This window comes from Phoca vitulina, unplaced genomic scaffold (assembly GCF_004348235.1).
Source record: "Phoca vitulina isolate PV1807 unplaced genomic scaffold, GSC_HSeal_1.0 scaffold29, whole genome shotgun sequence".
In the NCBI taxonomy this organism is placed as follows: Eukaryota; Metazoa; Chordata; class Mammalia; order Carnivora; family Phocidae; genus Phoca; species Phoca vitulina.
Genome location: NW_022589732.1, coordinates 13,873,113 through 13,898,558, shown reverse-complemented (window position 1 = coordinate 13,898,558; position 25,446 = coordinate 13,873,113). Strand labels below are relative to the sequence as shown.

At 38.5% G+C, this 25,446-nt stretch overlaps 1 protein-coding gene across 7 annotated transcripts in view; it reads right to left on the bottom strand.

The window, feature by feature from the left end:
* Positions 1-25,446, bottom strand: part of FAM149B1 (family with sequence similarity 149 member B1) — a 77,480-nt gene that overhangs the window by 5,508 nt on the left and 46,526 nt on the right. For 6 of the 7 annotated variants that reach the window (XM_032423741.1, XM_032423740.1, XM_032423738.1 and 3 more), the window contains 4 exons: positions 7,226-7,350; positions 4,915-5,021; positions 2,082-2,306; positions 44-164 (listed from right to left, as the gene is read on the bottom strand). In XM_032423741.1, the coding sequence (XP_032279632.1) occupies positions 44-164; positions 2,082-2,306; positions 4,915-5,021; positions 7,226-7,350 (578 nt within the window). The remainder of the gene's footprint in view (positions 1-43; positions 165-2,081; positions 2,307-4,914; positions 5,022-7,225; positions 7,351-25,446) is intronic. The other variant, XM_032423739.1, reaches the window with a different exon arrangement.

Here is a 25,446-nt window from a genome sequence, read left to right as displayed (position 1 = left end):
CTGAGGTTTTATAAGCACATATAAAGGCAATAGAAAGACCTACCGTTTGCCTTTGTGGCCCAGCAGTGCTCAAGTGTTCCACTTCAGCTGTGCCGATAGGGGGCAGCAGATTGTTTCGACTCAGGGGCATTGGTGAGGGAGAGAGCGATTCAGCGGCTACTGGGCTGCAGATCCCACCAGCAAACACCAAGATAAGAAAGCATAAAGTTAAAACAATACAAGCAAACTGATTAGAGTCAAATGAATGAGGGAGATGAGTTTAATGTCATGTACAGAATGCTTTAAGCTTCCTACGTTTTTAAGTAAAGCAAGCTCAGTGAAAAGATTTTGGAAAATCAGTTTGGGGGGGAGGTTTTCATAATACTTTATGATTTTTGTTGAAACTTTATCCTGGGCACACAGCAGAAGTTGACCCTTTGTCTCACAGAGAGCTGGACAAAAACAGTTTTCCCTATCTGGTGTTACACCATTTTGGTGTTAACCTATTAAGGGTTTGTAATTTCACATCTGGTGGAATTCTCCACAGTTCTGGGCCTTTTGGTTGTCCTTTTCACTAATAACAGTAGTCCTTCCTTATCCACTGTTTTGCTTTCCATGATTTCAGTTACCCATGGTCACTGGGGTCTAGAAGTAGATGATCCTCATTCTGACATATCGTCAGAAGGTCACTAGTAGCCTCGTGCTGCATCACAATCCTCCATCACTCCCCTCGCTTCATCTCATCATGTCGGCATTTTATCATCTCACATCACAAGAAGGGTGAGTGCAGTACAGGAAGATACGAGAGAAACCACATTCACATAAATTTTATTCCAGTATAATAATTGTTTCACTTTATTATTATTGTTAGTCTCTTACCATACCTAATTTTGAGGTTAAACTTTATCATAGGTATGTATGTATAAGAAAAAAACATAGTATATATAAGGTTTGGTACTCTCGGCAGTTTCAGGATCCACGGGGGGTCTTGGAACATATCCCCTGTTGGTCAGGGGGGACTGCTGTAATTATAATTCCCAGGTAAAATTCCTAAACTTTCCTTCCAGTTTGTAGCATTACGCATATTCAAGACAGTACCTGGAAATCAATGATACTTTCATGTCCCAGAAGAAACAAGGTAACTTGTTTCCACTTTGAAGAAACTGTCAGAAGGTATGAGAGATTAATTATACTTCAAGACTGCTTATCCTCAAATAAGTGAATCTATAACTATATCAATACCAACACCAACATAATAAAATAGTGAGTAGGTGAGAAGAACTCTGGTGTCCTGACAAAGCTTTTTGGGCGTTATGGACATCTCTTTTAGTGAATCTATTGGGATAAATTAAAACAAGCTGAAAAATCAAAGTCAAGAAATAACATGTTGGGAGGGAAGTATAGTGAGGTGCTTAATTAAGAAGCTGAATTCAAAACATAGTTAAGCTATATTATCTCATACCTTTGATCATAGTCTTAGAATCAAACATCCTAAGATGTTTTGTGAATCAGCAACTAATGAAAGAACTTTATTTTAAAAAGTAGGCGTCTAAGTATTTTTTGCATGACAAAGCTCAGGGTGAATTAAGGATGGGAAAAGGAAAGAGAATATGGTTAGTGTTACTTCCTAAGAAGTGCTAAAGGATATTTTTCCCAGTATATAGACAAGTACTTATCTGAGGTTAAAATGTTATCATTGTCAATGGAATAAGCAGATCCCAGTGGTACAGAAAAGTATTAAAGGAGAGTTAACTTGTTTGGGAATGAATTTCACTGAGCATGTACTCACTAAGGAAAATGTTTGATAAGATACATATCTCTTATTTCTTCGATAAGTGTCACTGAAGTATTCTAGCCAACATTTTGTTGTAGAAGTAAAAATCTTTAGCTAAATTAACAGAAAGATCCAATATCCGAATTTTATTCGGATTTAACTATATTTCTTTCTCTGTTGGATTTAAACCAGGGTGTAGTCCATCATGAGAATACGTAATGATTAGTTTCTAGACACATATTTCAACCCTACATTTATATTCATTCTCTATATAAAATTCTTCATTAGTTTTACCACAGTTTCCAAAAATTCCACTTTTGAAACCTACACTTGGGATCCTCTGAGGATTTCTTCCATAGGTCTTGGCGTTCCAGCACATGAATGGCTTGTGCTGATGGGATGAAGGGTACGTGGTGGGGGATTGCGTCTCCTGGCAGACTGCACTGTGTATGACAGAGCCGATGTACTAAGCTCCAAGGCTCGATTTGGCCAATTTCGAGTTGAAAGGATGGTACTGGATCCAGGTCTCATAAGTAACTTGTCATCGAGATCTCTAGTGGCCAAATCAGAAACTCACAATGAAATCAACATTGCTCTGTATAGGGAAACAGGACTCAAAGGCTTAGACTCTAAAATACATTTAAGGGAGAAAAAACCAAAAGTAAGTAACCTAGTTTATACAAGTCATGTAATCTAGCTCAGGCATGAGAATGTGTTCTTAAAAGAAGGACATAATTTTAGTCATACAGGTAATTTACTCGAATGGAGATTTGGGAAAGGAAGTCCATTATTCACCTGCCATGACAGTCACTTCTTCAGTTACAGTGAGGGCTGACCTGAAGATGACTTGCTCTAGGGTGCTTCCCAGAGTTCACCTCAGGGACTGAGATCCCTACTATATTTGAGGCATTCTTTGTGCTGAAGGAAAGACTTAGTTGAAAGGCAAATAATTACTGCTTAGGAGCAGTGTGGCACCAGCGAGGCTCCCGCTCGAAGATTAAAATGCTGAGCTCGTTGGAGCCTGCAGGGGTAGGGGTTTGGGTTCCTTGGAAACCTGGAAGCAGGCAAAGGGCCCCAGAGCCTCGTGCTGTGCAGGGCACTGGGACTACAGTAGATTCCTATCTGCATAAGCCACTGAAATAACAACAGTTTTCTGGAAGTACTCTGATAAGTAGAATGCCATGTCCAAACAGCTAAGTAGCTTAAACTTTGTCCTACAGATTCAGGTTTTTGTTTTTGTTTTTTAGGCGGATGAGATATTTGCATTGTAAGACACCTGAGAAATAGTGTTTGGACAAGGAAATGGGAAAGTGAAAGAATTAAGCTCTGCCACATGCTCTTTTGGCCTTCAGCAAGTTCCTCAAACTTTGAGGCCACTTTGGTATCCTGTAGTGCAAAATATACCTCAGTGTTTGGAGGACTTTGAAGGGAAAATACCCACCACAAAATGGAGCTAAACCTTATGCATTACTCACAAGAGATCGTGCTGGTCTACCTGCCTCCGTAACCATTCACTTATTAGCCTTTTCTTTACATACCCTAACTGACAGAAGCTTTGGGCCTTAGCTGCTCTACGCCTGTCTTGTCTTCTGGACTGCTCATTCATAATTCTGGATTCAGTTATCACCTTTAGCCTGGTAACTTCTAGATCAACCTCCAAATCTGACCTTTTCCATGTTTACAGTGAGATGGCTTGGCACTGTAAACTCAACACGCCCCAAACCAAATTTATCTTTACCCTACAACAACCTTCCCCTGAGCTTTGAGATCTCAGAGTTGACTTTGGTTCCTCTGTTTTTATAGAATCTGATTTCTTTTACAGTATCTCCTAAAATAATCCATTCCTTTATCCTTTGCAACAACTTGAGTATAGACTTTTAGTAGCTCATGCTTGAACTCCTATATTAGACTCTTTATCTTCAGTTCCTTCTGCTTCAATCCAGTCTATGTTCTTCTGCTGTAAAATCTATCTTTAAGATTCCTGACTTAAATGAGTGTGCTCCCTAGTGAAATTCATACACTGGGAGTGTCAAATGGCATACTTTGGAAAACTGTATGGCAGTTTCTTATAAAGTTAAACATACACTTACCTATCCTGTGACACTTTCTACATATTGACCCAAGAAAAATAGACCATGGGGCCACAAAAAAGACCCATGCAAGAATGTTTATGGTGCCTTTATGCATAAGAGCCACAACCTGGAAACACCCCAGATGTTCATTAACAGGAGAACAGAAAACAATTGTGGTGTGTTCTTAAAATAGAATATTACTTGGCAATAAAAGAAAAGGCCACATGCAACAACATGAATGGATCTCAAAAACATGGCATTCAGAACCGTACAGTCTGGTCTCAACCTTCATTAATTTCATAGTCTTCTTCCCCACTCATCACACCACGATATATTTTAATTCTGAAAGATTGTCAGTGATCTTTGGTCAGAAGCATTAAAATTCTGACCTATCCCTTTTCTTACTATAGCGAAACTGGTCTTGGGGCACCTGGGTGGCTCAGTCGTTAAGCGTCTGCCTTCGGCTCAGGTCATGATCCCAGGGTCCTGGGAAGGAGCCCCACATCAGGCTCCCTGCTCTGCGGGAAGCCTGCTTCTCCCTCTTCCACTCCCCCTGCTTGTGTTCCCTCTCTCGCTGTGTCTCTCTCTGTCAAATAAATAAATAAAATCTCTAAAACAAACACACAAAAAAAATTGGTCTGCTTTCTCTTCTAAATAATTTGTATTTTTTGTCTCCAGACCTTTTCCCACACCACTCCTCCTACCTAGAATAGTCTTGTTGCTCTTCTCTGCTTATCCAAATTCCCATCTTTGAAGGAAAAATTCATACTATAGTTACCCACCCAAATGCCTCCCTTCTTTAGGATTGTCATGCATTCACTCTGGGTACCACACACTTGACATTCAGTCACAACAATGCCCTATATGGTTAAGTCTCTTTTTACCCGTGTGTGTCTTCTCTTTCCAGTTACATTATCAGCTCCTTGAGGGTGGAAACCATTTCCCTGAGATGTTTTTACTCCCCAGATGTCTCTGTGGTTGCTTGCTAGGTACTCAATATATGCATGATGATTGACTGATATAGCTTTCCTTTTATTTCTCAGTGATCTATGTAAATTCTAGAGTCTATTAAAATTTTACACTTCTTACAGTAGCTTGTCCATTAGGGAGAGATTTCTTGGCTGTAGAGGCATCCCATGAACCAAGAGACCATTCACATTTGGCTGATGACCACTTGCTGCTTGACAGAGATTCATCTATATGTCAAAGGAAAATGTTACTTGTTATTGGTTGGTGAAGACGCTTGCTGGGTTTCCCAACTTCGCCAAAAGTTAATATTTTCAAATTAGATCATCTGTACATTTTTCTCCTGTGCCTTAACTTTTGTAACGTCTTTGGCCAGTAGCCCAGCTGGGGCCCCAAGTCCACTGTCAAGATGGACAGCAGGTCGGGGAAGCCTGATCAACTGAGATGAAAGCAGTTAACAGCCACTCTGATAGGGGAGCGAGAACTTCATTACTATCATTACTTACATTATATTAGGAAAGAAAACCTAAGAAGAAAAAATATGGAACAAATATAGAAACAAGAGTAAACTCTGACATAATCTCTTTTACCGTCAAATAGTCTTATGCTCTACACAAACATCCTTTCTCTTTCACTACCCCTGGAGCAGTCAGCTATCAGTCATAACCTAAATTCTGAAGACTGTTATTAGCAAGAGCTCTAGTGCTAGCAGGATTTAATCTTCTTTGGCCTGACATTGCCACCTTGGAGTGTTGTTGATTTTCTCTGTCAGTCAGCCGTGCCCTTTCTGGTCATCTCCTCGGCCATAGCATGCATTTCCCTCCTAGTTTCTTTCAGGAATATCTGAATTAGTGCTTCTCTTTCCTTTGGTCATTAACAGCCAGAAACATTTAAGTTAATTATTCATAACTTAGGCTACCTAACCCATAGACCACTTCAGCATGTTAGCAGTGTTATTACCACCAAAGGAACATTAGTTCACCTGGTTAATTCTCCAGTGTGGTAAGATATGGATGGGCCTTGCTGATTTTATTTTTAAATAACCCATTTGTAAATCCAATAGGACAATATCAGGCCAGTATACCACCAAAGCAAATACTAGGTCTGGTAGTAAAACCCAGGGTTGATGAGCATGGCTCAAGGATTAGAATGCCCCCGCCCTCTTCCCTGCCTTTTTTTTTTGTCACAAGTAACATTGGGAAACTATCATATAGAAACTGGGACTAGAGAAATTATACAGGGATGAGACCAAGCTCATTAGCCTTCTGCAAGAAATGGCCATGTTTATGCTTGTCCACAGACTTCATTGGGACCACTTCTTCCTTTCTTTGGTTTGCCTTTTACGCCTCTGTTATTAACCAGTACTAAACACCCAAAAGGCAAAAAAGTCAACGGATTCAAATATAAAAAAACAAAGCAAAACAGGTAGGCTGAGATAAAAGGGAGTCAAATGGAGAAATTCAAAGGATAGGATGTTAAGGCCACAGAACATCTGAGATTGGCCTCCCTTTCTGTCATATCCTTTATTCTCCCCCAAACAGACTTAGGCTAACCACATAGCTGATTCTATATGCATAATTTATGAATGACTTTAAAAAAGAGCTGACTGAGGGGCGCCTGGGTGGCTCAGTTGGTTAAGCGTCTGCCTTCAGCTCAGGTCATGATCCCAGGGTCCTGGGATCAAGCCCCACATTGGGCTCCCTGCTGAGCAGGGAGCCTGCTTCTCCCTCTCCCCCTGCTCGTGCTCTCTCGCTCGCTCGCTCGCAAATAAAATCTTTAAAAAAGGGACGCCTGAGTGACTCTCAGTTAAGTATCTGCCTTCGGCTGGGGTCATGATTCCAGGGTCCTGGGATTGAGTCCTATGTCGGGCTCCTTGCTCAGCAGGGAGCCTGCTTTTCCTTCTGCCTGCCACTCCCCTTGCTTGTGCTCTCGTGCTCTCTCTCTCTCTGACAAATCTTAAAAAAAAAAAAAAAAAAATGGCCATCTGTTTAAAAAAAAAAAAGCTAACTGACAATTATCAACCCTAATTTGCTATTAATTTTTTTTAAAAATTTCTTTTAGAGAGAGCACATGTGTGCGTGTGCAACTGAGAGCTAGAGGAAGGGGGAGGGGCAGAGGGAGAGGGGAGAGAGAATCTTAAGCAGGCTCCACACCCAGCGCAGAACCTGCCACGGAGCTTGATCTCACAACCCTGAGATCATGACCCAAGCGGAAATCAAGAGTGGGCTGCTTAATCGACTGAGGCACCCAGGTGCCCCACTATTAATTTTTTAAACTTATCAATGCAAAGAGTCATTGGATTATTGTGATAAACACATAACTTTACTGAAAAGAAAATTGAGTCATAAATAATAAAATTAAGGCAAATAACTCTGAGCAAGCTTCTGGCAAGAACAGTCCTAGGTTCTCCAGTACATTCCTGTGTGGGGCTTACTGGATTTGAGGTGATGGCCGGCACCTTCGACTGTGGCACTCGAGGTAAGATCAAAGGTTGTGGTTCACTCAGCACACAGGGGCTTTCTGAAGCTGGTCTGGTGATTGCAACATTACTCTCATCATCTGAGCAAAGGAATAGAATCTATTATCCATGGATATCTTCAGACCCACAGCAAAACAGTGAAAACAAATCTTCTCCAAGAGTTCCTAGTCTCAAGCTAGGCTTCACTCATTTTTGCAGCCCAATTTCATACCACCTGCATGTTTAAAAACAATAACAACAACAACAAAAACCCTTAAGAAGTTCAAGTGGTTTCCCAGGCTGATGATGCCTATTGATATGTGGCAGAAGGAAAAACAAAGATCTGTAGAGCAAAGCTGTCCAATAGAACACTTGGAGTTGATGGAAATGTTGTACACATGCACTGTCTCATATAATGGCTTCTGGCCACATGTGGCTCTAGAGCCCTTACACTCTGGCTAGTGTTACTGAGCAACAGATTTTTAAAGTTTTAGTTAATTTAATGAATTAAAATGTAAATAGCCAAGCAGATTTGGAAAAGAAAAAAAACTACAAAGGAGAACTAAAATTGCTAAAATTAAAAACAGCAGAATTAATAGATTTAGATACTGCTGAAGATAATTAGTGAACTGGAAGAAAAAGATGTGAGGAAATAATTCTGAATTTAGTGCAGAGGAAAGGAGATGAAAAACATGAACTGTACTCTAAAAAGTTAGTTTTACTGTATGTAAATTATACCTTAATTTTAAAAATGGACAAGTAAAATCATGTGACACGTCCGTTTAGACATTGACAATTAAACATTGATCAGTATACTGATGAGACTGTCAATACAGAAACTGTGAGTGGGCATAGAAAACTGGTACAATCATGTTGGATAATTTGGTGTGATCTAGTAAACTGAAGATGCATATTCCCTATGACCCAGCCACTCTGTTCCTTGGTATATACCCCAGAGGAAATCTTGCACTTGTGTACCAAGAGAAATGTTTAAGATCGTTTATATCATCATTGATCATAGTTGCAAAACACTGCATTTGGGGATTTTAGCACTTCTTACCACCAATTATGGTTCCAAAGCTCAACTCAAGATGAGGAATCATGTTTCTGAGTAGAATTAATATGCCCTCTGGGTCTTCATTGTTTCTAAACCACTTCCATTATCATCATTTGGCTTACAGTATACTGTAGTTTCATTCAGAGAAAGTATATCTTTTCTTGACAAAAATGTCCATTGAAGCTTGTTTCCCCATTAGCAAATTAGGGTTAATAGTAAAAATAATTATTCATTTTAATTATATTATTAGTAGTTTTATTTTAAAATATTCTTTTGTAATTTGGATTTTAAAACTGGCCTGATTAAAAGTTTAAATGACCACAAAAATAAGTTAGAAAAATGTTTATATTTTCTTAGCATTTTATATACTTTTGGGTTACAGTTGACAAACCTTAAAATACCACAAGTTCTCACATGGTCCTATGTAGTATGGTTTTTTCTCATGTAGGTGGAGAAAAAGTTGCTTTAGTAGTAGGAATAAGTTTGTACCAGCACCCGCAGGTTGGCTCTGAGAACAACTAACCAACTGGTCCACACCAAAGCCAAAAATCCAAGAGTTCTCTTTTCATACTTCAAGATGTTATTTTTAAAAAGTAATGATAACACCTAACATTTATTGCACTGTTACATATTCCAGGAACCATTGTATATGCTTTAATTTAATGTAACTCATTTATTCCTTACACAACCCTATATTTGTATTATATTGTTTTACAGATGAAAAACTGAATCACAGTGAGTTTAAGAGACTTGCATAGGGTATAAAGTTCATGTCAGAGCCAGAGCTCAAATAGGTTGTCTGGTAACAAACTGCTTTTAACCATTATAGTACATGACTTCTCACGGGGATAAATTTGGCCCATACATGGGCCAAATATGATCCATTACCTGTTTATCTTACTGCAGTAAAACATGCATAACTTAAAATTCACCACTTTAGCCATTTTAAAGTGTACAACTCAGTGGCATTAAGTACACGCATAATGCGCAGTCATCACTAGTTCTGTAACTTTTTCATCACCTCAAAGGGAAATCTCATGCTCATTACCGCTGCTAGTTTTTGTAAATAAAGTTGCAAGAGTACTTTATTTTCATTGCTGTATAGTACTCTCTTGTATGAATGTATCACACTGTACTGTTGAGGGACATTTGGGTAGTTGCGAGTTTGTATTTTCCAGCATGTGGTGCTATTATGGACATTCTTCTGTATGTTTTAGTGAGCATATATACTGAGCACACAGGAGTGTACATAACCACATTCGCTCATTTGCATATTGTCTATGGCCGCTTTCAAGGGCAGAGCTGAGTAATTGCAACAGACTGGATGGCTGGCAAAGACTGAAATAGTTAGAACCTGGCTCTTTATACACAAAGTTTGGTGACTTCTCTTTTAGGGGGTCAACTCACTAAACAATCAGTCCACTAAACCACTTAGAGATCCTCCAGCTCCATTTCAAGATCAATTTCTTTTTTTTTAGACTAAATTTCAAAATCAAACAATACAATGAAATAACCCTAAATTTATGGGTGCACAGAAAAATAAACTAAAAGGATATCAATTTACAGTCCAACATTGGTAAATTGTGAAAGTTGAAATGGAAGTTTTCTCTGATATGTCAGACTCGATACTGAAAATTGAAAGAGTTCCTTTATTTATCACCAGTGTTTATTGTTACTGCAGTTCAGATATAACTGTGGACTTTATCCTTTATCTGTTATTTCCAAAAACTTAAACTCATATGATATAAACCAGTTACTTTTTTTTTTTTTTTTAAAGATTTTATTTACTTACTTGACAGAGGGAGAGCACAAGCAGGGAGAGTGGCAGGCAGAGGGAGAGGGAGAAGCAGACTCACCACTGAGCAGGGAGCCTGAGCTGAAGGCAAACATTTAACTGACTGAGCCACCTAGGTGCCCCTAAACCAGTTAGTTTTTTAAAGGGTATTAGTTCTGTTTTCCAATTCCAGCTTTATTTATTTTTAAGATTTTATTTATTTATTTGAGAGAGAGGAGCGGGGGAGAGAAAGAGGGAGAGGGAAAGAAAGAATCCCAAGCAGACTCCCCGCTGAGCACAGAGTTCCACGCGGGACTCAATTCCACAACCCTGAGATCATGACCTGAGGGGAAATCAAGAGTTGGATGCTTAACAGACTGAGCCACCCAGGCGCCCCTCCAATTCCGGCTTTAAAAGACTTGACATGCATACAACAGAGCAGCTTAAAAAAAAAACCCACATAGACAGTATCAAATGTAGCAAACGTGGAGCAACTGGAACTTTCATACAATATTGGAGAGTGTAAATGGATGCAACCACTTTGGAAATTTTGTGACAGTCCCCACTGAAGTTGGAATAGCATATCTCATGACCCACCAGTGCTACTCTTAGGTATCTAGTACATACGTTCACCAAAACACATGTACAAGAACATTCGTGACAACACCATATGCTGGCAAACATAAACTGCAAACTATTCAAATATCCATCAACAGTAAAATGTGATACAGTCATACACTAGAATATGATATAACAATGAAACTATTATTCCAAGCAAAGCAGTTGAATCTAACAATGTTGAGTTTAAAAAGACAGATGCCAAATGGTATATACTATAGGAATCCATTCTTATAAGTTAGGATAGGGTTACTCTTGGGTGTAGGAGTTTAGTCAGTGACTGAGAGAAAGCATGAGAGGGGCTTATGAAGGGTTGGTAATATTCTGTTCTTGGTCTGGGTGCTGGTTGTACATGTGGATTCATTTTTTTTAAATTGAAACCTATTTAACATTAGTTTCAGGTGCACAGCACAATGATTTGACAATTATGTACATTTCAAAATGCTTGCCACGGTAAGTGTAGTTATGTCTCTGACCATACAAAGTTATTACAATTTTATTGACTATATTCCCTATGCTGTACTTTTCATCTGAGTGACGTACTTATTTTATGACTGGCAGTTTGTACCTCTTATTCCCCTTCACCTATTTCACCTATCACCCCCCACCCTCCCCTCTGGCAACAACTAGTTTGTTCTGTATGAATCTGTTTCTGTTTTTCATGTTGTTCCTTTCTTTTTTAGATTACATGTATAAGTGAAATCATGGTATTTGTATTTTTCTATCTTATTTCACTTAGCATAATACTTCTTAGGACCATCCATGTTGTTGGAATGGCAAGATTTCATTTTTTATGGCTGAGTAGTACTCCATTGTGTATATATGCCACATCTTTACCCATTCATCTATCAGTGACACTTAGGCTGCTTCCATATCTTGGCTGTTGTAAATAAATAATGCTTCAATAAACATAGGGGTTCATATATCTTTTCAAATTAGGTATTCATTTCCTTTCACTAAATCTCGAGAAGTGAAATTACTGGATCATATGGTACCCAATTTTTAATTTTTTGAGGAACCTCCATACTCTTTTCCATAGTGACTATATCAATTTACCTTCTCACCGGCAGTGCATGAGGGTTCCCTTTTTTCACATCCTTGTCCTTAGTTACTTTTTTTTTTTTTTTTTAAGTAAGCTCTATGCCCAACATGGGGCTTGAACTCATGACCCTAAGATCAAGAGTCACATGTTCTACTGACGGAGCCAGACAGACACCCCAGTTCTTGTCTTTTTGATATTAGCCATGTGACTGGCGTGAGGTCTCACTGTGGTTTTGATGTGCATTTTCCTGATGATTAGTGATGTTGAGCAGCTTTTTATATGTCTGTTGGCCATCACTATGTCTTCTTTGGAAAAATGTTTATTCAGATCTCTGTCCAGTTTTTAATCACATCGTTTGGTGTTGAGTTGTAGGAGTTCTTTATATATTTCAGATACTATTCTCTTACCGAATATCATTTACTAATATCTTCTGCCATTCAGTAGGTTGCCTTTTCATTTTTTTAATGATTTCCTTCACTGTGCAAAAGCTTCTTAGTTTGATATAGTCCCAGTTCTTTATTTTTGCTTTTGTTTTCTCCTCCTCCTTATGATTTCCTTCACTGTGCATGCAAAAACTTCTTAGTTTGATAGAGTCCCAGTTGTTTATTTTTGCTTTTGTTTTCCTTCTTGGGTAGATACAACCAAAAATATTGCCAAGGCTGATGTCCATGAGTTTCCTGCCTATATTTTCTTTTAGGAGTTTTATGATTTCAAGTCTTATACTTAAGCCTTTAATCCATTTTGAGTTTATTTTTGTGTATGCTGTAGTGGTCTGGTTTCAGTCTTTTACATATAGCTCTCCAGTTTTTCCAACACCATTTATTGAAGAGACTGTCTTTTCCACATTGTATATTCTTGTCTCCTGTGTCATAGATCAATTGACCATATAAACATGGGTTTATTTCTGGGTTCTTAATTCTGTTTCATTGATCTATGTGTCTGTTTTTGTGACAGTACTATGCTGTTTTGATTACTGTAGCTTTATAGTGTAGTTTGAATTCTGGGATTGTGATACCTCCAACTTTGTTCTTCTTTCTCAGGATTGTTTGGGGTATTCAGGACTTTCTGTGGTTCCATACAAATTTTAGAATTTTTCATTCTAGTTCTATGAATAATGCTATTAGTTTTTTTTTATAGGGATTGCATTGAATCTGAAGATTACTTTGCATAATACAGATGTTTTAACAAAATTAATTCTTCCAATCCATGAGCATGGTATATCTTTCCATTTATGTGTGTCATCTTCAATTTCTTTCATTAATGTCATACTTTTCAGAATACAAGTCTTTCAGCTCCATCATTAAATTTATTCCTGTGTCATTTTTTTTATGTAAATGAGATTGTTTTCCTAATTCCTCATTCTGCTGTTTTGTTATTAGTGTATAGAAATGTAACAGATTTGGGGCACCTGGGTGGCTCAGTTGTTAAGCGTCTGTCTTCAGCTCAGGTCTTGATCCCAGGGTCCTGGGATCGAGCCCTGCATCGGGCTCCCTGCTTCAGGGGAAGCCTGCTTCTCCCTCTCCCACTCCCCCTGCTTGTGTTCCCTCTCTCACTGTGTCTCTGTCAAATAAATAAATAAATCTTTAAAAAAAACAAAAAAGAAATGTAACAGATTTCTGTCTATTGATTTTGTATCTTGCAACTTTACTGAATTCATTTATTCTAACAGGTTTTTGCTGGAGTCTTTAGGTTTTTTTTTTTTTTAATGTAGTATGTTATATGCAAATATAAGTTTTCCTTCTTCCTTTCCAATCTGGATGCCTTTTTTACCCTTGTCTGATTGCTGTGGCTAGGACTTCCAGTACTATGTTAAATAAAAGTGGTGATAGTGGACATCCTTGTCTTGTTTTTGATCTTAGAGGGAAAGCTTTTATATTTTCACCATTGAGTATGATGTTATCTGTGAGTTTGACATATATGGTCTTTATTTTGTTTATATATATATATATATTTTTTAAAGATTTATTTATTTGACAGAAAGAGAAAGATAGCAAGAGCAGGAACACAAGCAGGGGGAGTGGGAGAGGGAGAAGCAAGCTTCCTGCCGAGCAGGGAGCCCGATGCAGGGCTTGATCCCAGGACCCTGGGATCATGACCTGAGCCAAAGGCAGATGCTTAATGACTGAGCCACCCAGGCACCCCAGGTCTTTATTTTGTTGAGGTATGTTTCTACCCCACCCATTTTATTGAGAATTCTTATTATGACTGGATGTTGGATTTTGTTAAATGGTTTTTCTGTATCTATTGAGATGATCATGTGATTTTTATCCTTCGTTTTGTCAAAATCCGCATTGATTTGTGGGTGTTGAACCATTCTTGCATCACTGGAATAAGTCCCACTTGATCTTGGTGAATGATTCTTTTAATGTATTTTCTTAAAGATTTATTTATTTATTTGAGAGAGAAGAAGTAAAAGCTGGGGGAGGGGCAGAGAGAGAGGGAGAGAATCTCAAGCAGATTCCCCCCTGAGTGTAGAGCCCAGCACAGGGCTTGATCTCACGACCCTGAGATCATGACCTGAGCTGAAATCAAGAGTCGGATGCTTACCCAACTGAGCCACCCAGGCACCCCTCTTTTAATGTAATTTTAACTTCTGTTTGCTAATATTTTATTGCAGATTGGTCTGTAATCTTATTTTTTTTTAGTGTCTTTGTCTTGTTTTGGTATCAGGATAATGCTGATCTCATAGAATGAACTTGAGGATTACTTCCTCTTCTATTTTTCAGGATAGTTTGAGGGGGATAATTTTTTTTTTTTTTTTTTGAGCGAGAGAGAATGAGCGAGCAGCGGGGGAGAGAGGAAGAAGGAGAGAGAGAATCCCAAGCAGGCTCCATGCCCAGTTCAGAGCTTGATGTGGGGCTTGATCCCATGACCCTGAGATCATGACCTGAGCCAAAATCAAGAGTCAGATGCTCAACTGACTGAGCCACTTAGGCGTCCTGATAGGGATAGGTTTTAACTTGTCTTTAAATGTTAGCTAGAATTCACCTGGGAAGCATCATGTCCGGGACTTTTCTTGGGAGTTTTTTGTTTTTTAAGATTTAGAGAGAGAGCACAAGTGGGGGGGGGCGGGGCAGGGGGAGAGAGAGAGAGAGAGAGAGAGAGAATCCTCAAGCAGACTCCCCCCTGAGCATGGAGCCTGATGCGAGGCTTGATTTCACAATCCTGAGATCATGACCTGAGCTGAAATCAAGAGTCAGACGTTTAGCCGACTGAGTCACTCAGGTGCCCCATCTTGGGAGTTTTTTGATTACCAATTCAAAATTTTGTTACTAGTAATTGATCTGTTCAGATTTTCTGTTTCTTCCTGACTCAGTCTTAGAGAATTGTATGCTTCCAGAAATTTACCCATTTCTTGTAGATTGTCCAATTTGTTGGTATATAATTTTTGATAGTCTCTTATAAGCCTTATATTTCTCTGACGTAGTTTATAAGTTCTTTCATTTCTGATTTTATTTGAGTCCTCTTTTTTTCCTTGATGAGTCTGGCTAAAGGTGTATCAATTTTATTTTTTTCAATTTTATTTTTTCAAAGAAACAGCTCTTGGTTTCAGTGATCTTTTCTAATGATTTTTTAGTCTCTCTTTCATTTATTTCCACCCTGATCTTTATTATTTCCTTCCTTCTGCTAGCTCTGGGCCTTGTTCTACTATTTCTAGTTCCTTTATATATAAATTTAGAGTAAGATTTTTCTTGGTTTTTGGGGTAGCCCTGTATTGCTATAACCTTCCTCCTTAGAATTGCCCTTGCTGTGTCCCAAAGATTTTGAACTGTCCTGTTTCCATTTTCAATTGTCTCCAGGTATTTTTTGATTTCCTCTTCAATTTTTTTCATTAACCCATTGGCTGTTTGGTAGTATGTTGTTATACTCCTCCATGTGTTTGTATTTCTTCTAGTTTTTTCTTGTAATTGATTTCTCATTTCATTCCATTGTGGTTGGAAAAGATACTTGATATGATTTAAATATTTGTTTATTTTAGAGAGTGAGAGAAAGAGGGAGTGAGCGTGAGGTGGGGGTGGGGCAGAGGGAGAAAAGCAGACTCCCGCAGAGCAGGGAGCCCGATGCGGGGCTTGATCCCAAGACCCTGAGATCATGACCTGAGCCAAAATCAAGAGTCAGACACTTAACCGACTGAGCCACCCAGGTGCCCCTGATATGATTTAAATATTAAATTTATAGAGACTTGTTTTGTGGCCAACATGTGATCCATCCTGGAGAATGTTCCATGTGTACTTGTTCTATGTGTATTCTGCCACTTTTTGGATAGAAGGTTCTGTATATATCTGTTAACTCCATCTTGTGTAATGTATCATTCAAAGCCAGTTTCCTTATTGATCTGCTGTCTGAATGATCGATCCATAATATGCATGGGGTGTTAAAGTCCCCTGCTATTAATTGTATTACTGTCGATTTGTCCCTTTATGTTTGTTAATATTTGCTTTATATATTTAGGTGCTTCTATATTAGATGCATAGATATTTACAATTGTTATAGTCTCTTGTTGGATTGATCCCTTTATAATGTAATGCTTCTCTTTGTCTCTTATTACAGTCTCTCTTTCAAAGTCTATTTTGTCTGATATAAGTATTACTAGTCCAGCTTTCTTTTGGTTTCCATTTGAATGAAATATCTTTTTTCAGCCCTTCACTTTACTCTCTGTGTGTCCTTACATCTAAAGTGAGTTTCTTTTAGGCAGCATAGAGATAGGTCTTGTTTTTTTTATTCACTCACCCAATTTCTTTTGATTGGAGCATTTAGTACATTCACATTTAAAGTAATTATCAATAGGTATGTACTTACTGTCATTTTGTTAACTATTCTCTGGTTATTTTTGCATTATTCCCTGTTCCTTTCTTCTTTTATTGATCTCTTCCGTTGTGGTTTGATGACTTCCATTATTGTTATTTTCGGATTCCTTTCTCTCTTTTGTGTGTGGATCGGTCAAAGGTTTTCAGTGTGGTTACTGTGAGGTTCATATATAACACCCTATGTATATACAGTAGTCTATATTAAGTTGATGGTTGCTTAAGTTTGAACACATTCTAAAAGCACTTATTTTTACTCTATGTTTTATGTATATGATATCATATTTTACATATTTTTATTTTGTGTATCTTGACTAATTTTTGTCGATATAATACCTGTTACTACTTTTGTGTTTTAACCTTCCTATAGCTTTATAAGTGATTGATTACTACCATTACTATATGTTTGCTTTTAACAGTAAATTTTTTTTCCTTTCAAAATTTTCTTACTTCTAGTTATGGCCTTTTTGTTTCTACTTAAATTTCCTTTAACATTCTTTGTAGGGCCAGTTTAGTAGTGATAACTCCTTTAACTTTTGTTTGGGAAATTTTTTATATCTCTTTCAATGCCAAATTGTAACTTTGCTGAGTAATGTGTTCTTGGTTGTAGGTTTTACACTTCAGCACTTTGAATATATTATGCCACATTCTTCTGACTTGCAAAATTTCTGCTGAAAAATCAGCTGATAGCCTTATGGGGTTTTCCTTGTATGTAATGGTTTCCTTTTCTCTTGCTGCTTTTAAGATTCTCTGTCTTTTTTAAATTCTTGTCATTTTAATTATTATATGTCTTGGTGTGGACTTCCTTGGGTTCATCATGTGTTAGGTTCTCTGTGATTCCTGGGCCTGAATGTCTGTTTCCTTCTCAAGGTTAGGGAAGTTTTCAGCTACTATTTCTTCAAATAAATTTTCTCTCTTCTTCTGGGACCCCTACAGTGTGAATGTTATTACACTTAGCGTTATCACAGAGGTACCTTAACCTATCCTCTTTTAAAATTCATTTTCTTTTTGCTGTTTCAGTTTGGTTGCTTTTCATCACCCTGTCTTCCAGATCGCTGAAACATTTTTCTAAATTCTCTAATCAGCTGTTGATTCCCTCTAGTGTTTTTTTTTTTTTTTTTTTGAGAGGGAGTGGGAGAGAGAGAATCTTAAGCAGACACTCTGCCCAGCACAGAGCCCTATGTAGGGCTCGATCCCACAACCCTGAGATCATGACCCGAGCGGAAATCAGGAGTCAGACGTTTAACTGACTGAGCCACCCAGGCACCCCCAACCCCAGTGTATTTTTCACTTCAGTTACTGTATTTTTTGGTCTGACTGGTTCTTTTTTTTATATTTTCTATCCCTTTCTATCCCCCATTCTTCTCTCAAGTCCGGTGAGTATCTTTGAACTCTTTATCAGGTAGATTGCTTATCGCCATTTCATTTAGCTCTTTCTCTGTTGTTTTGTCTTGGTACTTCATTTAGAACTCATTCCTTGGGGGCACCTGGGTGGCTCAGTCGTTAAGCGTCTGTCTTCAGTTCAGGTCGTGATCCCGGGGTCCTGGGATCAAGCTCCATGTCGGGCTCCCTGCTCAGCGGGAAGCCTGCTTCTCCCTCTCCCACTCCTCCTGCCTTGTGTTCCTGCTTGCTATCTCTCTCTCTGTCAAATAAATAAAATCTTTAAAAAAAAAAAGTTTAGAACTCATTCTTTGGTCTCCTGATTTTTTCTGACTCTGTATTTGTTTCTATGTATTAGGTAGGCCTGGTTTTGAAAGTAGTTGCCTTATGTAGAAGGCATCCTGTAGTGCTCTGTAGTGCAATCCACCCTGGTCATCAGAACCAGGTGCTGCAGGGTTGTCCCCTGTGTGAGCTGCCTGCACCTTCCTGTTGTGCTTGAGCCAAGGCTACTGTGGGCACACTGGTGGGCAGTGTTTGCCTCTTGAGCAGCTCACTGAGAGGCCTGATTGCAGTCACTGTAGGCTCAATGGTGAGCAGGACTAGCCCTCAGTCCTGCTGTCTGCAATGACCCACTGTGACTGCTGCAGGTGCAATATTGGGCAGAGCTTGCTCCTGGAGTGGCTAGCTGAGAGACCCATCAGCAGCTATTGTCAGCATTACTACTGTCAGCATACTGGTGTGTGGGGTTAGCTTCCCCACACACCGGGGCAGGCATTGTTTTGTAGGTGAGTTGTTCCTAGCCAGGCCTGACTGCCAGGTGTGATGAGATAGGAGCTGCTTTTGGAGGTGACTGCCAGTTTGGTCAGGTTGGGTGGGGTGAGACTGCAGGGCAATGCTGGGGCAGAGCAAGTAGTACCAACAAGATAGATGGCGGTGTCAGAACTGCCTCCCACAGGTGTCTGGCTATCTATGCTGGGTGAGGGAAAGGATAATAGTGCCTGAAAGTACTTCTGTTCCCAGAGAAAGCTCACACACATCTCTGCTTCTCTGGCACATGTCCTAAAATTAGTCAAGAAACCTTCTGTAGAGATAGGAAGATGGTGGTGGAGTAGGAGGACCCCAGGCTCACCTTTTCCCTTGAATACAACTGGATAACTATCAAAGGATCCTAAATATCCCAGAAATTGACATGAAGACTAACCAAACAAACTCTACAACTAAAGGGAGAAAAGTGGTCACATCAAAGAAGGTAGGAAGTGTGGAGATGTGATTTAGGGGAGAAATGGATCACAGCTCTGTAGATGGGAGGGAGCCATGGATGTGGAGAAGGGTGAGACAGAGAAGCTTTTACACATGGGAATGCAGAAGAATATTGCCCCATAGCCACTGGCTTGGAAAATGAGAGAGGCTAAATTTCATGAGATCTTGCAACCAGTGAGGCTTAAGGCTTGGAATTTTAAAGGTCAGCAGGCTTAGCAGGATAGAGCCCAGAGGGTACTGTGCTGCTCTTGGCAAGAAGACAGGCAAAGAACCTGGGGGCATACAGTGTGGAAGTAGCAATTGAAGAAAACATAGGGCAGAGAATGGGGAGATTATTTGCTCTTCTTGGAGCGTGTCCCTGAGGCAATATTCACAGAGACATCTCTCTGAGAATAAAGGAGCTGGCCAGTGCCATTTTTTCCCCCACTACCCACCCCTCCCCCAGCATAAACACAGAGCCACCTGCAGGAAGCAGCACAGCGCAGACAGTGGCTACCTAACTTGCTTACACTAAGCCCTGTATCCTTGTGCTACAATGGAGCTGCCCCTCTCAGTCATGCTAACTTCATCCCAGTGTAGCAGGCCCTTCCCCCAGAAGACCAGCCAAACCCCTCCCCACACCACATCTCTCAATCAGAGAGTTTTGCAGGGCCTCAGTTCCAGTGGAAGTAGTGAGGTCTCATTTCACAAGCAGACCAGGGCATACCTAGTTAAAACTCACCACATTCAGGCCAGGGACCAAACATTGCCCACAGCAGGAAAGGAGAGCCTCTGCAGATGACTACCTGGAAGGATAGAGCAGCCAGAACACAACAGTACAGCATATGCAGCACACACTGGAGACACTCCCTGAAGCACCAGGCTCTGGGCACTACATGACCTCTTCTTCATAAGGCCATTACTTTCAGAAACAGGAGACATAATTGGCTTTTCTGATACACAGAAGCAGGCAGAGACTTAGACGGAATGAGAAGACAGGAATTTATCCCAAATGAAAGAACAAGATAAGGTCATGGCCAGAGATCTAAGCAAAACAGATATAAGTAACATGCCTGATGGAGAATTTAAAGCAACAGTCATAAGGATATTCACTGGACTTGAGAAAAGAATGGAAGACATCAGTGAAACTCTTACCGTAGAGTAAAAGAGTTAAAAAATCATACAGAGATGAAAAGTGCAATAAATGAGATCAGGAACACACTTGATGCAATGAACAGCAGGCTGGAAGAAGCAGAGGAACAAATTAATGACCTAGAGGACAAAATAATGGAAAGCAATGAAGTTACACAAAAGAGAGAATTATGCATAATGAGAATAGACTTAGGGAACTCAGGAACTCTATCAAATGTAATAATGTTTGTATTATAGGAGCCCCAAAAGAGGAAGACAAAACCTCCCTAATCTGGGGAAAGAAACAGGCATCCAGATCCAGGAGGCGCAGAGAACTCTTATCAAAATCATCAAAAGCACACCCATACTAAGACATATTGTATTTAAATTTGCAAAATATAGTGATAAAAAAATCTTAAAAGCAGCAAAACAAATCATTAAATTACAAGGGAAAACCCATAAGGCTAGCAGATTTTTCAACAGAAACTTGGCAAGCCAGAAGAAATTGGCATGATATATTCAGAGGGCTGAATGGAAAACATCTGCAGCCAAGAATACTCTATTCAGCAAAGCTGTCATTCAGAATAGAGGAGAGATAGAGTTTCCCAGACAAAAACTGAAGGAGTTTGTGACCTAAACTAAAACAGCCCTGCAAGAAATATTAAAGGGGACTCTGTGAGTGGAAAGGAGAGACCAAAGGTGACAGTATAAAGGCAGGAAAAACAAAAAGCAGCAAAAATGAATATTTCTGTAAAACCAGTCAAGAAACTCACAAAAAGGATATAAAATATAATAACATATATCTAAAATGGGAGGAGAGGAGAAAAAGAATGGGTTCAAATTTAAATGATCATCAGCTTAATATAGACTGTTATATAGAAAAGTTATATACAAACCTGATGGTAACCATATATCAAAAACCACTAATAAACATACAAAGAATGAAGAGAAAAAAATCCAAATATATCACTAAGGAAAATCAGCAAAACAGGAAAGAGAGATAGACAAGAAAGGATCAGAGAAAAGCTCCAGAAACGATCACAAAACAAGTAATAAAATGGCAGTAAATACATAACTATTAATTACCTTGAATGTAAATGGACTAAACACTCCAATCAAAAGACATAGGGTGTCATTGGATAAAAAAACAAGACTCATCTATACACTGCCTACAAGATACTAATTTTAGACCATAAAGACACCTGCAGATTGAAAATGAGGGAATGGAAAAACATTTATCATGCAAATGGGTTTCAAGAGACAGCTGGAGTAACAATACTTATATTGGGCAAACTAGACTTTAAAACAAAGACTGTAACAAGAGACAAGAGCACTATATAATAAAGCGGGCAATACAACAAGAAGATCTAACAATTATAAATATTTATGCATCCAGCATTGGAGCACCTAAATACATAAAACAATTACAAACATAAAGGAACTAGTCAATAATACAACAATAGTATGGAACTTTAACATGTCAATGGTCAGATCATCTAAACAGAAAATCAAGAAGGAAACAATGGTTTTGAATGACACACTGGACCAGATGGACTTAACAGATATATTCAAAACATTCCCTCCTTAAACAGCAGAATACACATTTTTTAAAGTGCACATGGAACATTCTCCAGAATAGAACAAGTATTAGGCTACAAAACAGGCATCAACAAATATAAGAAGCTTGAAGTCATACCATGTACCTTTTCTGACCACAACATTATGAAACAAGTCAACCAGAAGAAAGACTCTGGAAGGACCACAAATACATGGAGGTTAAATAACATGCTACTAAATAATAAAGATTAGAGCAGAGAGATAAGTGACATAGAAACTAAAAAAAAAAAAAAACCAATAGAACAGATCAATAAAACCAGGAGGTCGTTCTTTGAAAAAATTAATAAAATTGATAAACCTCTAGCTAAATGTATCAAGAAGAAAAGAGAAAGGACCCAAATAAAATCACAAATGAGAGAGGAGAAATAACAACCAATACCACAGAAATACAAACAATTATAAGAGAATATTATGAATATGCCAACAAATTGGATAACCTAGTAGAAATGGATAAATTTCAAAAAACATGCAACCTACCAAGACTAACTCATGATGAAACAGAAAATCTGAACACACCAGTTACTAGTGAAGGAGACTGAATGAGTAAAAAAAAGTTACCAACAAACAAAAATTCAGGACCAGATGGCTTCACTGGTCAATTATAACAAACATTCAAATAAGAATTAATACAAATCCATACTCTTCCAAAAAACAGAAGAGGAAAGAGCTCTTCTAAACTTTTTTTTTTATGAGGCCAGCATTACTCTGATACCAAAACCAAGGATACCACAAGAAAAGTACAGGCCAATATCCCTGATGAACATAGATGCAAAAATCCTCAACAAATTATTAGCACACCAAAGTCAACAATACAGTAAAAGGATAATACATCAGAAAATAAATTAAAAAATAAGAGGATAATACATCATGATTAAGTGTTATTAATCCAGGAATGCAAGGATGGTTCAACATCCACCAATCAGCCAGTATGATACACTACATTAACAAAATGAAGACTAAATATCATACGATAATCCCTAGATGCAGAAAAAGCATTTGACAAAATTCAACACTTTCAACAAAAGTGGGTATAGAGAGAATGTACCTCAACATAATAAAGTATATATATGACAAGCCCACAAAGAACATCATGCTCAACAGTGAAAAGCTGAAAGCTTCCTCTAAGATCAGAAACAAGACAAGGATGTCCACTTTCACCACCTGTATTCAACATAGTATTGGAAGTCCTCCCCAAAGCAGTTAGGCAAGAAAAAGAAATAAAAGGCATCCAAATTGGGAAAGAAGAAATAAAACTGTATTTGCAGATGACATATAGAAATCCTAAAGATCCTATCAAAACCTGTTAGAACTAATAAATGAATTCGGTAAAGTTGTAGGATACAAAATCAATACACAAGGATCGTTGCATTTTTATACACTAATAATGGACTATCAGAAAGAGAAATTAAGAAAAAAATCCCACTTATATTTGCATCAAAAAGAATAAAATACCTAGGAATAAATTTAACCAAGGAGGTAAAAGACCTGTATAGTGAGACCTGTATAATGACATTAATGAAAGAAAGTGAAGAAGACACAAATAAATGGAAAGATATCCTGTGCTCATAGATTTGAAGAATTAATACTTTTAAAATGTCCATACTAGGGGCGCCTGGGTGGCTCAGATGGTTAAGCGTCTGCCTTTGGCTCAGGTCATGATCCCAGGGTCCTGGGATCGAGCCCCACGTCGGGCTCCCTGCTTAGTGGGGGGCCTGCTTCTCCCCCCCCCCGTTTCTCCCCCTGCTCATATTCTCTCTCTCTATCTCTGTGTCTCGAATGAATAAATAAAAAAATCTTAAAAAAAAAAGTCCATCCTACCCCCCCCAAAATAGATTCAGTGTGATCCCTATCAAATTTCTAATGTATTTTTTCACAGAAATAGGACAAACAGTCCTAAAATTTGCATGAAACCATAAAGACCCCAAATAGCCAAAGCAATCTTGAGAAAGGACAAAGCTAGAGGCATCTTGCTCCCATATTTCAAACATAGCTACAGCATATAGCATATACATAGCTATAACAATTAGAACAGTATGGTATTGGCATGGAAATAGACACATGGACCAACAGAACAGAATAGAGAACTTAGAAATAAATCCATGCATGTATGTTCAGTTAATTTACAACATACATACAAGGGGGAGAGGACAGTCTCTTCAATAAATTGGACCAGTATCTTAGACCATACACAAAAGCCAATTTAAAATAGGTTAAACACTTGAACATAAGACCTGAAACCACAAAACTACAAAAAAAATATGAGGTAAGCTTCTTGACATAGGTCTTGGCCATAATTTTTTGAATCTGATGCCAAAAGCAAAACAAAGGAAAGCAAAATAAAACGTCAAACTAAAAAGCTTCTGCATAGTAAAAGGAAAAATCAACAAAATGAAAACCTATTGAATGGGAGAAAATATTTGCAAATCATCTGTCTGATAAGGGGCTAATGTCCAAAATATATGAAAATAGATACATAGCCAAAAAAATCCAATTTAAAAATGAGCAGAAGATCTGAATAGACATTTTCCCAAAGAGGAAATACAAATAACCAACAAGTACACAAAAAGATGCTCTACATCATTAATCATCAGGGAAATGCAAATCAAAATCACAATGAAGTATCACCTCATACCAGTCAGAATGACTATTATCAAAAAGTCTAAAAAAAAAAAAAGTCTAGAAATAACAAGGGTTGGCAAGGAGGTGGAGAAAGGGAACCCTTGTGCACTGTTCATGGAAATGTAAATTGCTGTAGCCACTATGGGAAAAAGTATGGATGTTCCTCAAAAATTAAAAATATAGGGGTGCCTGGGTGGCTTAGTAGGTAAAGCGTCCGTCTTCAGCTCAGGTCACGATCCCAGGGTGCTGGGATCGAGTTCGGCATCGGGCTCCTTGCTCAAGGGGAACCTGCTTCTCCCTCTCCTCCCAGCTTAATGCTCGCTCTCTCTTTCTAATAAATAAATAAAATCTTAAAAAAAAATTAAAAATAGGGGCACCTGGGTGGCTCAGTCAGTTAAGCGTCTGCCTTCAGCTCAGGTTATGATGCCAGGGTCCTGGGATCAAGCCCTGCATTGGGCTCCCTGCTCAGTGGGGAGCCTGCTTCTCCCTCTGCCCCTCCCCCTCCCTCTGCTTGTGCTTTCTCTCTCTCTCTCTCTCAAATAAATAAATAAAATCTTAAAAAAAATAAAGTGTTTTTAAAAAATTAAAAATAGAGCTACCACATGATCCAGCAATTCTACCTCTCAGTATTTATCTGAAGAAAATGAAAACTAACTTGAAAAGACATATGTACCTCCATGTTCACTGCAGCATTTATTTACAACTGCCAAGATATGGAAACAACCTTAGGTCCATCAGTAGATGAATGGTTAAAAAAAATCATGGTGTATATATACAGTGGAATATTCTTCAGTCATAAAAAAGAATGAAATCGTTCCATTTGTGACCTTGAGGGCATTATGCTAAGTGAAGTAAATCAGAGAAAATTACTGTATGATCTTTCTTGTAGGTGAAATCTAAAAACAAATAAAACAA